The following is a 16,141-nucleotide window of genomic DNA, read 5'->3' as shown; positions in this document are numbered from 1 at the left end:
CATAATAATACCCTCTTATTTAAGCTCCTCTTCCGCAGGACCTCTTTGCCAATGGGGAACTTGAGCTCTGGGACCCCGAGGTTTGGGGAGGGAGGTGGCCTGTAGGTGTGTATTTCTCTTTGGAAGCCGAATTTTCATGCTTTTGTTTCCTGCCTCAGGACTCTCCTCCACAGAGAACTCCAGGCGCTCACCGAAGCCATGTATACGAACCTGCACACGGTGCTGTTGGGCGACGCTACAGAAGCGGGCAGTGGCTGGCATGAGATGGGTCTCCTTGACTTCTCCTACAGCTCCCTGCTCAGGTGAGGCTGTGCAGCCCCCACCCTCCTGCTAGGGCCCGGCGCTTTGACCTGTGTCAGCCATGAGCAGTGGTCAAGGGAACCGAGAGGACTCTGTCGGTGGGGGAAGAAATTTGAGACGCCCAAAGCAGGGACTGTAGGAAAGACGCAGGCACCAGGGACCTGGGCGTTCATCCGACCTAGCTCATGAACTGTAAAAGGAGACCCTGGCTGGAAATGGGACCTTACAGGTCATCAGAGAGGAAGTCGCAGAGCAAGGCTTCAGAGGCCATCTTGTCCCGTGGCTTCCAGACTTCGGGATTTCACAGAACAGAAAACGAAATGTTTGGGAGATCAACTTGGGACCTTAACCTTTTATCCGGTCTTGTAAATGTATGTTAAAAACTACATGACCGAACGTTCCTTCCTTCGGCAGTGCCAGGCACTATTCCAGGCTCTGGGGATACAGCAGGCAACAGGACAGATGAAGTCCCCAAATTCACTCGGCTGACACTCCAGTGGGGGAGGCCGAACTGAGTTAGGTCAGAGAGTGATAAACACAATGACAGAGATCCATAGGTGGGGTGACAGCATCTGGGGGGCTTTCTTAGGCCGACTGACAAGGCAGGGTCATGCTCTGGGGGTCTGGCTTCTGAGCCAAGACCTAACTGCAAAGTGCCCACCACGCCAAGACTCTAGGCAGGGGAAGCAGCAGGGGCAAAGGCCCAGAGGTGGGAGGAAGCTCAGCGAGAGGTCCAGTGTGGCTACAGCATAAACAGCCAAGGAGGGAAGGCGGAGAGGAGGTCAGAGAAATGGGCAGAAGCAGGCCTCAGGCAGTCGGGAGGCCAGGGAAGGCTTTGGAAATTAGGCCGAGTAAGATCAGGTGACATGAGGGGTTTGCACAGGGGCAGGACATGATCGGACTTAGTTTGAAAGGACCCTCTGGCTGCTGGATAGAGGATGGACTGTAGGGGTAGGGAGGGGTGGAGAGGGAGGCAGGAGGACCCAGCAGAAGGCTGCCAGGTGTCACCGAGGTGAGAGAATGGTGGTGGCCCAGGGAGGTGGTGAGAATTTGGGTAGCTTTTGGAGGTAAGGTTCACTGGCTCTGCTGGAAGATTTGACTGGGGCAGCAGTAAAGATGGGGAAGCATGGGCATGGGCGTGAGGCATAGAGCGGTGTTAAGGACAGCTCCCTGATTTTTAATGGTGCCCTTAACCAACCAGAATTTAATTTAATTTAAATTACATTTAAAAAAGGACATTTCAACCCCTCCAAGAAATTAGAGCAACATAGTTGTAGGATAAAGGGCAGCCATTCGTTGACACATACGGGCATGTGGGTACATTTATGACGTGTGTGTGCATATGTGTAGACTCAGTGTGTCTCAGCTCATTTAATGCTCACAGTTGCTCTAGGAGGCTAGGACTTTACATACTCCATTTGACAGATGAGAAAACAGACCTGGAGAGCCTGAGTCATTTGCCCAGAGGCCTGTGTTGGGGTCAGGACAGGGCTGGCCCGGGAGTCTGCACCCTCAGCCACAGCCCTCTGCACACTAACCATTCCCATTCTTTTTGTTTCGCCCTGGGGTGATATAAACAGTGTCAAGGGCTGTAATTGGTGTGGGTGATGCTGGTCTGGTCCACCCTGTCATTGTATGATGGGGGCTGAGGTCCAGAGAGGGCAGCTGAAACTACCCAGCAAGTTCACAGTAGGGATCCTCCCAGGCCTCCTGGCTCCCGGTCCCTGTGCAGACGAAGAAGTCAGAGAGGCAGGCTGGGGGGCAGCTGGGTCTGGCTAGGCTCCATGGAAGCAGGCACGGGGGAATCAGCTCAGGGGGAATCAGATGTAAATCCCTACCTGTAAATCCGTAACTGTGTCTTCAGGGCCTGAGGCCGGGGCTGGAGCTCCTGCCTTCTGGTTTGGCAGCTGTAGGCCTTTCCACTGCTATCGGCAGCCCCTGAAATAGAAAGGGAATGAGTGAGTTGGATGGCAGGGACACAGAGGTGAAGGGGGTGCAGGTTCAGGCAGCCCGAACTGTGAGGTGCCACCTCTTATACCCACCATCCTGGCCTGTGTTGGCCCTGGCCTCACTGAGTCACACCCAAAGTTCTCCTCTGTCCTCACCTTGTAGCCCTGGCCTCCCCTCCTCCCACCTACCTCTCTGCTGCCCCTTGAGCAGGTCAGGCACGCTCTCTCTTTGTGGGCTTTGCTGTTTCTGTTCCTTTGCCTGGGAATGCTGTTCTCCACATATCTGCATGGCTCCCACCCCACTTCGTTCAAGCCCCATCGTGAGCGCCACCTGCTCAGAGAGGTCTTTCTTGAGTCCCATTTTCATGATGGCTCTCTCCCGTGACCCCACTCGGTTCAGCTTTATTTTTCTTTATGTCTTTAGCGCCGCCTGTGGGTCTTGGGTGTATTTACATATGGGATTATCCTGTCTTCAGCCGTGCTGTTTTGATATGAAACTGCCGGCTTTACTTCCACAGAGCAAAACCTTGTGGTCCTCTGGGTTTACTTTTTCTTTTTATTTTCTTTTCCTTTATTTTATTTTATTTTATTTATCTTTAAGACGGAATTTCGCTCTTTTGCCCAGGCTGGAATGCAATAATGGCGCGATCTCTGCTCACTGCAACCTCCGCCTCCCAGATTCAAGCTATTCTCCCGCCTCAGCCTCCTGAGTAGCTGGGACTACAGGTGCCCGCCACCATGCCCAGCTAATTTTTTGTATTTTTAGTAGAGAGGGGGTTTCACCATGTTGGCCAGGCTGGTCTCGAACTCCTGACCTCAGGTGGTATAGCAGCCTCGGCCTCCCAAAGTGCTAGGATTACCGTCGTGAGCCACCCCTCCTGGCCAGTTTACTTTTTTGGTTTATTTTTCGTTCCCTGTTTTGGTAGAAATATATGTACAGGGAAATGGTTCTCTGAGTTAGGAAAAAACAACAGTGCAAGTGTGATGGTAAATGACGACCAGTGTCAACTGCAGTGTCACCAAGACCACAGGGCCTTGGGAGTACCGCGGTGGCCTGGCGAGCACATGTCTGTCTAAAAGGGGCAGCTGCAACTCTGCTCCTGCCAGGTTTCCAGGGGGGACCGCAGGTCAGCCAGGTTCCTTTTTCAAGATGAGACGAGTGGGAAATCTGGATTTTATGTGAGTTTCCCAAACGTCTGAAGGAAGGTTTAGTTGGTTTTTAGGAGCTCCCTTGATAAAACACATTTGCGGACTGAATCCAGTGTGTGGGCTACACCTTTACAACTTCTGCCACCACTGTGCAGGTGAAGGACAGAGCCCGGACCACGCAGGCCTCTCTCAGCCCCCACCCACCCTCATTCCTGCTTCTATTCTCTCTTCATCTGGGGAAACCCCTCTCCTGAGAGATCCCGGTCCCTGGTCTTTGTCTGCACAGGGACCCAGGAGCTCAAGGGGAGGGTGAGAAGGTAAGGCCCTGGGGCTTTGGTTGCGTCTCTCTTTTGCAACTCTCTGCTGAGGCCGCAGCCCTACTCACCTTGAGGACAAAATGAAAACCTGCAGTTTCCCTCCCAGGACTGAGGTCAGCAGGCTGGGCTGGGGCTGGACTCCTGGGGCAGCCAAAGGGGGCTGGAGGTGAAGGCATGTTCTCTGAGCATGGTCCTGTGTGTGCATGCGCGTAAGTGTGCCTCGGTGAGAGTACATGCTAGCTCCCGTGTCTTACTCTTTTTCACACCTGACCAGGTCCTGACCTCCTTCTCAGGCCTCCCAGAGCCCCTCAGGTCAAGCAGAACCTTCTCACTGTTGCAAATGCCCTGCTCTGCGTGACCAGCTCTGACAGCCCCAGGCCCTGCCAGCCTCTGCCTCACACCCCAGCTCCAGTGCCTGGACCAGCCACACCTGGCACCTCTCCCACCAGGCACGGTTGCACCCTCAGCTCTGGGCCTTTGCACAGGCTGTGCCTGTTGCCTGAACATGTTCCTCTTCTGCTTCCCCCAATCATCCTGCAGATCTCAGCTCAGATCCTCCCTCCTCTAGGAAGTCTTCCCTGAATCCCTCCCTGGGAGCAGGCATCTCCTCCCCTTCTCTGTGCCCCCACTTCAGCCCCATCCCCTCGAGCTCTCTGCTGCAGCCTCATCAGCCTCCTTGCTGCTCCCCAGCACCGGGCTCCCTCCTGCCCTAGGACATCACACCTGGTGCTTGCTTTGCTTCCGACCCCTCCCTCTGCTCTGCCCACGGCTGGCTCCTTCTCAGTCTTCAGCTGTCAGCTTAATGCCAGCCCCTCCCTCACCTGGCACCTGACATCGCAGCCCCCGCCCTCGCATCCTGCTACCCAGCTTTGTGTCTGACAGTGCCGCGGGGCACCAGCTGGCGCATGACTCATTTTACTCATCCTCTCGTCCGTTGTCTGTCTCCATGTGCTGAGAGGTCAGCTCCTTGAGGACAGGGATTTTTGTTTTTTTCACTGCCGACTGTTCAGTGCCCAGAATGGTCTCTGGTGCACAGTAGGATTAGTAGGTGCTCATTGGGTGTATGAACGAAGCTTCTGTGAGTAGCTGTGGCCATGTGTGAGTGTCCCAGGAGGACCCCTGACCCTCTGTCTGCCGCCCTCAGAGCCGGCTACCTGACTCTTTACGGAATCGAGGCGCTGCCACGCACCCATCAAAGCCAGGCCCAGGACCGCGTCCATTCAGCTGATGTCTTCCACACCTTCCGCCAGCTCGACCGGCTGCTCCCCAAACTGGCCCGTGGCTCCCTGTCAGTAGGTGAGCACCGTGGGGGCCCCAGTGGGTGATAGGGAGGATGGAAAGACCCAGAGGGGGAGCCCAACTCAAGGTGGAGGACCAGAGGCAACACAGGCGGAAGGACATCCAATGCCCTGGGAGGCAGTAAGAACCCGTCCCTGGGGGTATGCAAGAGCGCAATGGTGGGGAGCCAGGGCTTGGAGGAGAGCTTGGGTTCCTGGTGGAAATTCTGATTCAGCACATTTGGAGTAGGGCCTGAGAATCTCTGTGTATGTGTGTGTTCCTTTTTTTGTTTTAAGGTTTGAGTTGCTTTAAACGATTTTACAAGTAGTTTGTGCTGATTACAAAAACTTCAAGCCATATAGAATAATTGAGAGGGAAGAATGAAAGAGCACTCCACTTTCTCCCCAGCCTCAGCACACCACTTCCCTCTGCAACCACCATCACTAGCTTGGAGTACATCCTGGGAACACTTTCTCTAAACACACACACAGTTATGTGTTATTTTTATTGTTTTTTATTTTTGAGGCTTTTAACTTCTTGTTTTTTACTGAGGTATAATTTATATACAGGAAAGCACACACATCTAAATGCACTGAGAGGTCAGGTGTGGTGGCTCACGCCTATAATCCCAGCACTTTGGGAGGCCGAGGTGGGCAGATCACTTGGGGCCAGGAGTTTGAGATCAGCCTGGTCAACATGGTGAAACCCCATCTCTACTAAAAATACAAAAATTAGCCAGGCATGGTGACAGACACCTGCAATCCCAGCTGCTCAGGAGGCTGAGGCAGGAGAATAGCTTGAACCTAGGAGTTGGAGGTTGCAGTGAGCTGCAATCATGCCACTGTACTCCAACCTAGGTGACAGAGCCAGACTCTGTCTTAAATAAATAAATAAATAAGTAAGTAAGTAAGTAAGTAAATGCACTGAGAGGTAGATCTAAACTTTTTATGCTCTTTCCCAGCCAGTATTCACCCCCCGAGGTAGCCACTATACTGGTTTCTTTTACCTCCAATTGGTTTTGCCTGTTCTTCAACTTCCTAGAAATGGAATCACACAGTATATGCCCTTTTATGTCTGGTTTATTTCATCCAGGTTGTTATATGGATCAACAATCCAGTTTTTATTTATTTATTTATTTTTGTCTTAAAAACAATTTTTTTGAGATGGGGTATTGCTATGTTACCTATACTGGTGTTGAACTCCTGGGCTCAAGCAATCCTCCTGCCTTGGCCCCCCAAAGGCAGGGAGTGAGTCACCATGCCTTTTTTTTTTTTTTTTTTTCCCGAACCAGGGTCTCACTCTGTCACCCAGGCTGGAGTGCAGTGGTGCAATCTTGGCTCACTGCAGCCTCAATCTCCTGGGATCAAGCAATCCTTCCACCTCAGCTTCTTGAGTAGCTGGGACTACAGGCATGTGCCACTATGCCTGGCTAATTCTTAAATATTTTTGTAGAGATGGGGTCTCACTATGTTTCCCAGGCTGGTCTCCAACTCCTGGGCTCCCACCTTGGCCTCCCAAAGTGTTGGGATTACAGACGTGAGACACTGTGCCTGGCCAACAACTTGTTCTTTTTATTGCTGTATAGTATTTCATTAAATAAATATACCACAATTTGTTTATACATTCCTGGTTGATAGACATTTGAATAGTCCCCAGTTTGGAGCTGTTAGGAAGAGGTTGTTGTGAACATTCTTGTACGTGTCTTTCAGTGCACACATGCATTTCACTTAGCTGTTGGCCTGTGTTTTGTTTTTGTTTTTATTTTTATTTTTTTTGAGATGGAGTCTCGCCCTGTTGTCCAGGTTGGAGTGCAGTGGCACAGTCTCAGATCACTGCAACCTCTGCCTCCCAGGTTCAAGCAATTCTCCTGCCTCAGCCTCCTGAGTGGCTGGGATTACAGGCACCACCACACCCGGCTAATTTTTGTATTTTTAGTAGAGACGGCATTTTGCCATGTTGGCCAGGCTGGTCTTAAACTCCTGAGCTCAACAGATCTGCCCGCCTCAGCCTCCCAAAGTGTTGGGGTTACAGGCATGAGCCACCACACATGGCCCGGCCTGTACTTTTATAACTTAGATATATCACACTAGAAGAATTGTTCTACCACTTACAGCTTTCACTCAACTCCCTGTGTACCGTATTTCCACATCGATTTATAGAAATCTACCTCATCTGTTTTTGTGGTTGCAGAGCAGACTCAGTGTTGGTAGTGTCCTGGCTGATTCTGTGTGCAGGGGCCGTAGCAACCACTGGGCGGCGCCATTCCCTGGGCCATGTGCCCCCAACTTCCCTGATGAGCAGAATCCTCTCAGGCCCTTGTTCCTAACATAGGCCCCTCAGCCCCATCCAGGTCGTAGGAATCCAGATCTCCAGGGGACAGCCTGGAAAACTGCATGTCTGACAAGTGTCCTGAGAAGGTTGGGAAGTGCTGTGTGTGCTGGGCTCAGAGACTTGCAGCACAGGCCTGGATTCGAATTCCTGCACTGCTGCTTCCTTGCTGGTGACTTGGAGCAAGTTACTTCTACTTGCCTCAGTTCCTTTCTCTGGAGGGACTGTGGAGGGGAGTGGCTAAGACAGAGTCTGGGCTCTGAGGGCTTGAAGAGCTTTACCGGCTCCCCATCCCTGCATCTGTGTGTTCTCTCTGTGCCTCAGTGAGCTCATCTGTAAAATGGGAGGAACAGCAAGATCTTCCTAGAGGGCAGCTGTTAGAATTGGCTGAGGTAACAAGAAAAAGCATTGTGGCCGGGTGCAGTGGCTCATGCCTGTAATCCCAGCACTTTGGGAGGCCGTGGCAGGTGGATCACCTGAGGTCAGGAGTTCAAGACCAGCCTGGCCAACATGGCGAAACTGTCTCTACTAAATATACAAAAAAATTAGCTGGGTGTGGTGGCGGGCACCTGTAATCTCAGCTACCCAGGAAGCTGAGGTAGGAGAATTGCTAGAACCCTGCGGGCGGAGGTTGCACTGAGCCAAGATTGTGCCACTGCACTCCAGCCTGGGCGACAGAAAAAGAAAAGAAAAAGAAAAAGCACTGTTTGCTGAGCACTTACTATGTGCCAGATACGAGGTTAAGCCTTGTCATAGTCAATGCTCAAACACTTCATCGCCCATTTCCTTTTGCTTATATATTTTTAAAAGCCAAACTTTAACGCATTATTGATTTTGTTTACATTATGAGAGAAACAATCTTGTGGTTAACAATTCAGAGTTATAGGTTGTATAAAATATAATACCCCTTCTTCCAAGCCCAGCTTCCTGTGAAACCAGTGTTAGCATGATGATATTATCCCTTCACGGTATTTTGTATGTTCTCACAACTAGAGATAAATGCACATCTACACATACACATCTGCACATCTACAGTGTCTCTGTGTTTACAAAGAAAAATTGTATCTATTATTTGCAACCCATTTTCAACCTAACAATATAGCTGTACATTCTTCTCTGTTGATATAAACAACTTTTAGAGATACTAGCTGATGCAATTAAACAAGAGAAACCAATTATAGACATCAGAATGGGTAAAGAAGAAGTAAAACTATTCTTATTTGCAGATGATCTGATATTGTACCCAGAGAACCCCAGAAAATCAATAATAAAATAACTCTAGCAATAAATGAATCCAGCAAAGTAGAAGGATATGAAATTGACATTAAAAATACAAGACATCTGGCCAAGCACAGTGGCTCATGCCTATAATCCCAGCACTTTGGGAGGCTGAGACAGGTAGATCACTTGAGGTCATGAGTTTACGACCAGCCTGGCCAACATGGCGAAACCCCATCTCTACCAAAGATACAAAAAAATTAGGCAGGTATGGTGGCACACGCCTATAATCCCAGCTACTTGGGAGGCTGAGGTGGGAGGATCACTTGAGCCTGGGAGATGGAGGTTACAGTGAGCCAAGATAGCGCCGGCTGCACTGCAGCCCGGGCGACAGAGTGAGACTCTGTCTCAAAACAAAAACAAACACAAAAAACCAAGACATTTTTTTAGCCCTCACTTGGCTGTTTCAGTAGTTAGCCATTTCCCTCTGATAGATGTCAATATTCTGTCTGTCTTTCTTTTTGCTTTTATACCATTTCATTGTACTTGTATCTATTCTACCATCTGGTGATTTCATTTCTCTCCACCCACTTCTTAGAAGTGGTTTTGCCAGGTCAAAGGCCCTATACATTGAATTTTTATCTGCTTCTGCCACGTCATTTCCAAAACCACAGAGCAATTCATCCACCTACCTAAAGGGAAGAAATCTGTTCCACCAGATGCCATCAGTCTTTCCATTTGTTTGCTAATCTGATGGGCAGAGGTGGGTAACTTATTGTTTTAATTTGCATGTTGCTACAACCTTGCCAATATGCAGTTATCAGCCTTTAAATAATTTCCAATCTGATGGAAAAAAGGACATCTGACTCTATATGGCATATCCCTTACTACTGTGATGAAACATCTCTGTGTGTGTTTGGTTTTTTCTTTGTTGTTGTTGTTGTTTTCAAACAGGGTCTCGCTCTGTTGCCCAGACTGGAGTGCAGTGGTGAGATCTCGCTCACTGCAACCTTGACCTCCCAGGCTCAAGCGATCCTCCCAACTCAGCCTCCCGAGTAGCTGGGACTACAGGCACGTGCCACTGGGCCTGGCTGACTTTTGTATTTTTTGTGTTTCAGTAGCCGTTTGCATTTCTTCTTTATGAGTCGGCTGTTTGTGTCCTTAATTATCTTTTTAGAGGGACTCATTTGATCTTACCGAATCTTGCCATCCATGCTGGAAGGTTGTTATTAACATATCCATATTGCAGATAAGGAAACTGAGGCTCAGAGAGGTGAGATCACTTGTCATAGACCTGCAGCTGGTAGGTAGAAACTTGGTCTGTCTGGCTGCAAAATCCTGTGCACAAAGCACCTGCCATATGCTAGCACTGATTGCTTCCCCAGGAAAAATTGGGTTTCTCCATTACCATTTCCTCCATACAGATGCTCCAGAGGAGTCTGGTTAGACACAGAGGAACTACCCCCATTACTCTGGGAGCAGCCCTGGGCTGGCTATAGGAAGGATGCATTTCTCAGTGTGAGCAGCAGGTGGCAATGTGGGACGGTGATTTCTCATCTTAGTTGGCACCAAAGGCATATGGGCAAAGCAGCCCCCAAACCTTGCTGTGGGGTGCTTGGAGCATTGCAGCCTCTTTTGGCAGAACCTGCTGAAACATAAAATAAAATGCACATTCCTTTGATCCTGTACTTCCACTTCTAGGAATTTATCCTACAGAAATGCTTGCACATTTCTACAGGTACACAAACATATTCATTGTCACATTGCTTTTAATTGCAAATGCTAGAAACAATTTAAAGTCCATCAGTAAGGGCTGACTAAATAAATTATGCATTCATCTAAAGGCCATCTATGCATCTAAAACAGAGTGGGACATACTGGTAGTGAATGAAATCTACTGTCACAAAGAGCAAGGTGCAGGCAGAGGGTATACTATGTCACTATATATACAGATTCAAGCAATTCTCCTGCCTCAGTCTGCCGAGTAGCTGGGATTACAGGCATGCACCACCACACCTGGATAATGTTTTTGTACTTTTAGTAGAGATGGGGTTTTGCCATGTTGGCCAGGCTGGTCTCGAACTCCTGACCTCAAGTGATCTGCCTGCTTCAGCCTCCCAAAGTGCTAGGATTACAGGTGTAAGCCACCACACCTGGCCATTTTTTAAAATGTGGGAGTATGTATAGATTTTTGCCTTTGGGAAGGCTGAGAAGGGGTGGAGAGAAAATAATTTTTTACAATATGTGGATTTGAACTCTTAGACTCTTTATTTTTCTTATTTTTTTCTGTATACATGCATGATTCTTCCTTCACTTTTAAAGTATAAGTATATTTTAAAAGAAAGTTAATCCTTTGAGGACACTTACACCATTGAGTCTGGTGTTTCTCACACAGTAGGGCAGGGGACAGTTAAACAGGCCCCCAAGCTAAGCATAGTGCTTCTGTCTGGAACATTTATTTTACTGGATTATTTTGGGGGCTGTTTATTTGAACATTGTTTTGAGGAAAAAGGCATTCTTATATCAAAGAATCAGAGTCTGATGCAAAACTCTCTGATGCATTTCAAAGGTAAAACCCAAGACTTTAAAGACATGTCTGTCCTGGGGACCTCTCTGCACTATGCCCCCAAATCTAGAGGGCCTAGAGGGGTTTCCCAGAAAAAACTTGAGAAGTACTGCAGTCCGGATCCTCAGTTTTTGGATGAGGAGACTGAGGTCCAGAGACAGGCAGGGGCTCAGCCGAGGCTACATAGCATGGGGACTCTGGGATTTAAGCCAGATACACCAATCTGGTTTAAATTGGTGGGCTGCCAATCACCGTGGGCCTGGCAGCCCTGATTCATGGCATCAAGTCATTGCACCAATAAGAAATACCTCATAATAATGGAGAGAATGTAGCCAGTAGCATTTTACAAACCTCTACCGATACCAAGTGTGTTCTGTGTGTGATCTTTCTGAATCCCCCTAACCATTCTGTGAGCTAGCTGGCCCCCATTTTACACATGGGGGAAATTGAGGCTCAGAGATGCAAAGTGACTTGGCCAAGGTCATCTTGCTAGGAAGGAAAGAGCTGGGATTTCAGTGCCCTCTGTCTTCTAACTTTGTGCTCCGTATTTCACAATTTATTATTATTTCTTAATTATAGAAGCAATTCATGAACATGTTCTCCTTGGGCTAATAATCTGCTAACACTCAGTAAGATTTGTTATTTAATAATATAGCTGCTTATTAGGTCTGTGTCAGGCATCTCTGTGCTTTAGATGTTAACACCTTCGATCTATGTATAACCCTCTGTGGTGGGTACTTTTATTATCCCAATTTACAGGCAAGAAAACTGAGGTGCTGAGAGATGAAGTGACTTGTTCAAGGTCAGGCATTCTGCTACAGAGCTGGGCCTCTTAACTGGGCTCCCCTGACTTTTGTAAAAAAAAAAAAAAATTGCATATTACAAAAAGGAAAATTCTTTTTTGACCACATTCCCTCTAAATCTATCCCTAGGTAACTATTGCTATCAGTTTGGTGTTATCCTTCTAGAACAGTGCTGTACATAGACATATAATAGGAATCACATTTGTAATTTAAAAGTTTATATTAGACACATTAAAAAAGAAAAAATAGAGGTGAAATCTATTTTAATACTACATTTTATTTAAGCCAATATATCTAAAACATTATTAGTATTTCAGCATGTAACCAACGTTAAACGTTGTTAATAAGGTATTTTACATTTTGTTTCTCATGCTGACTCTGGAATCCAGTGTCTACTCTACCCTATATTAAATGTGGCTGCATTTGAGCCAGCCCCATTTCAGTGCTCCGTAACCCCCTGGGGCTTGTGGCCACTCTGTTGCCCAAGGCTCACCTGCAGGGCCCCAGGTTGAGCCACCAAGCTCAGTTTTCCAGAATCTTCTCTTCCTCACTCCCATATGCACTGACTCCTTGAATCTCTACAGTATGTGATGTTTCACTGGAAATTATTTTTTGGGGGTTTGCCAGATTTTCTATTATTTTATTTTAAAAATTATTTCACATGGTTTAAACATTAAAAATATAAAGTAGATTATAAACCACATACCCGATACGGAGTTAAAATCCAAAATATATAAGGAACTCATACAACTCAATACCAAAAAATCCAAATAACAGCCGGGCGCAGTGGCTCATGCCTGTAATCCCAGCACTTTGGGAGGCCGAGGCGCTCGGATCACGAGGTCAAGAGATTGAGACCATGCTGGCCAACATGGTGAAACCCTGTCTCTACTAAAAAATATAAAAATTAGCTGGGTGTGGTGGTGCGTACCTGTAGTCCCAGCTACTCCGGAGGCTGAGGCAGGAGAATTACCTGAACCCGGCAGGTGGAGGTTGCAGTGAGCCGAGATCACACCACCACACTCCAGCCTGGTGACAGCACGACTCCGCCTCAAAAAAAAAAAAAAAAAAAAAAAAAAATCCAAATAACCTGACTGCAAAATGAACAAAGGACCAGAACAGGCATTTTCCCCGAAGAAGACATACAAATGGCAACAGGTATGATAAGGTGTTCAATATCACTACGCATCGGGAAAATGCAAATCAAAATCACAAGGAGATACCACCACACACCCGTTAGAAATGTCGAAAGATGACAAGTGTTGGCAAGGATGTGGAGAAAAGAGAACTCTTTTGCACTGTTGGTGGGAATGTAAATTGGTATAGCCATCATGGAGAACAGTAGGGAAGTTCCTACAAAATCAAAACTAGAGCTACCACATCATCCAGCAATCTCTCTTTTAGGTATATATTAGAAGGAAACGAACTCACTATCTTGAAGAGATATCTCACACCTCCATTTCATTGCAGCGTTATTCACAACAGCTGAGACACAGACACAAACTAAGTGTCCATCAGTGGATGAACAGATACAGAGATAGTGGTACAATGCCCCCCTCAACCTCAGGGGATATGTTCCAAGACCCCCAGTGGATGCCAGGAACCAAGGGTGGTACTGAACCCTGTATATACTGTTTTGTGTTATACGTAGAGAACTATGACAGAATTTAATTTTTTTTTTTTTTTTGAGATGGAGTTTTGCTCTTGTCACCCAGGCTGGAGTGCAATGGTGCAATCTTGGCTCACCACAACCTCCGCCTCCCAGGTTCAAGCTGTTCTCCTCCTCAGCCTCCCGAGTAGCTGAGATTACAGGCATGCACCACCACACCTGGCTAATTTTGTATTTTTAGTAGAGATGGGGTTTCTCCATGTTGATCAGGCTAGTCTCGAACTCCCGACATCAGGTCATCCGCCTGCCTTGGCCTCCCAAAGTGCTGGGATTACAGGCATGAGCCACCACCCCCGGCCCTGATAGAGTTTAATTTATAAATGAGGCACAGTAGGGGATTAACAACATAGTAATAAAATGAAACCAATTATAACAATATACTGTAATAAAAACAAAATAAGGGTTACTTTAACACAAGTCCTACCATATCATGACGGTTGATGTGATAACCGAGACGGTGGCTCCTGAGTGACTAATGGGCAGGTGTGGTCTGCAGCGTGGATACGCTGGACAGAGGGATGATTCACGTCCTAGGCAAGACGGAGCAGGATGGCACAAGAGTTCATCATGCTACGCAGACTGGCATGCGATTTCAAACTTAGGGATTGTTTATGTCTTGCGTTTTTCATTTAATATTCTTGGACCATGGTTGACCATGGGTAACGGAAACCTTGGAAAGTGAAACTGTGGATAAGACAGGACTGCTGTGTGTGTAAATACACGATAGAATGTTATTCAGCCATAAAAAGGGAGAAATCCTGCCATTTGTAACAATATGGATGAACCTGGAAGACATTATTGTAAGTGAAATAAGCCAGACACAGAAAATCAAATACTGCAAGATGTCATTTGTATGTGGGAGCTAAGAAAGTTGAATTCAGAGGAACAGTGGAATAGTGGTTACCGGGGCTCAGGAGGTGTTGGTTGAGGGTATAAACTTTGAGTTATAAGATGAATTAGTAGTTAGTAACGATGTATTGTATACTTGAAATTTGCTAAGAGAGTGGATCTTAAGTGTTCTCACCATGCATGCACATGTGAGCGTGCATGTAACTACGTGAGGTGATGGATATGCTAATTAGCTTGATTGTGGCAATCATTTCACACAGTATATGTGTATCAAAACATCATGTTGTACAACTTAAATAAGAATTTTCATTTGTCAATTATACCTCAGTAAGGCTGGAAAAAAATTAATAACAGTGTTAAGTCTCCTTCCTTTTCTTGTCACACCCCCTTCCACCAATTTCCACTGCTCATAATCGATTCGTTTTATTAGTTTCGAATGGATCCTTCTAGAGTTCCTTCAGACAAGTGCAAGTGAATGTGACTATATTCTTATTTTTCTTTTTTTCCACAAATGCTTAATAAACATGTGGTTGCTGGCACTTTGCTTTGTGCTAACAACATATCATAGCAATAGATAACTCTCGGGTAAGGTTTAGTGTGTCCTCTGCACTGCTCTAAGGGATATACAAGTGTAAACTGATTTGATTCGTGATCCAATCACTGCTATATATATATATATATAATTTTGTTTTTGAGAGAGAATCTTGCTCTATTGTCCAGGCTGGAGTGCAGTGGTGCAATCTCTGCTCACTGCAGCCTCCCCTTCCTGGGTTCAAGTGATTCTCCTGCCCCAGCCTCCTGAGTAGCTGGGACTACAGGTGCCCACCACCATGCTTGGCTAATTTTTGTATTTTTGTATTTTTGTTAGAGATGGGGTTTCGCCATGTTGGTCAGGCTGGTCTTGAACTCCTGACCTCAGGTGATCTGCCCGTCTTGGCCTCCCAAAGTGCTGGGATTATAGGAGTGAGCCACTGCACCCAGCCCACTGCTATATTTTTATCCTGTGTTTTTTGCCAGGCAGGACAGAGCAGAATGGCACAAGATTTCAACACACTACTCAGAACAGCATGTAATTTAAAACCTATGACTGTTTATGTCCAGAATTTTTCATTTAGTATTTTTGGACCATCGTTGACCATGGGTAACTGAAACCTTGGAATTCAAATTCTTTTGTATTTTGAGTATCGCTTTGTCACCCAGGCTGGTGTGCAGTGGCTCTATCTCAGCTCACTGCAACCTCCACCTCCCAGGTTCAAGCGATTCTCCTGCCTCAGCCTCCCGAGTAACTGGGATTACAGTTGCCCGCCACCACGCCCGGCTAATTATTTTTGTATTTTTAGTAGAGACGGGGTTTCACCATGTTGGCCAGGCTGGCTTCAAACTCCTGACCTCAGGTGATCTGCCCACCTTGGCCTCCCAAAGTATTGGGATTACAGGTGTGAGCCACCGCGCCCGGCTGGAATCCAAATTCTTTGTTATATAACACTATCTTTGACTCATTTTTGCCAAATGACCTTCATATACCTTTTAAAAAAAAACTGTGCTAAAATAATATATAACATAAAATATACTATTTTAACCATTTTAATTGTACAATTCAGTGGCAGTAAATACATTCACAATGTTGTATAACCATGCCATTATCTATTTCCAGAAACTTTTCATTATTCTAAACAAAAGCTTTGTGCCCATTAAACAAAATTCTCCACCTGCCT

General features: G+C 46.8%; 1 protein-coding gene across 2 annotated transcripts in view; it reads left to right on the top strand.

The window, feature by feature from the left end:
• PTGIS (prostaglandin I2 synthase) overlaps window positions 1-16,141 on the top strand; it is a 67,821-nt gene that overhangs the window by 28,090 nt on the left and 23,590 nt on the right. For both annotated transcript variants that reach the window (XM_005569323.5, XM_045363101.3), the window contains exons 4-5: window positions 159-302; window positions 4,860-5,011. In XM_005569323.5, the coding sequence (XP_005569380.3) occupies window positions 159-302; window positions 4,860-5,011 (296 nt within the window). The remainder of the gene's footprint in view (window positions 1-158; window positions 303-4,859; window positions 5,012-16,141) is intronic.

The sequence above is a fragment of the Macaca fascicularis genome, chromosome 10 (assembly GCF_037993035.2).
Source record: "Macaca fascicularis isolate 582-1 chromosome 10, T2T-MFA8v1.1".
Taxonomy (NCBI): domain Eukaryota; kingdom Metazoa; phylum Chordata; class Mammalia; order Primates; family Cercopithecidae; genus Macaca; species Macaca fascicularis.
This window is presented reverse-complemented; position numbering and strand designations above follow the sequence as displayed.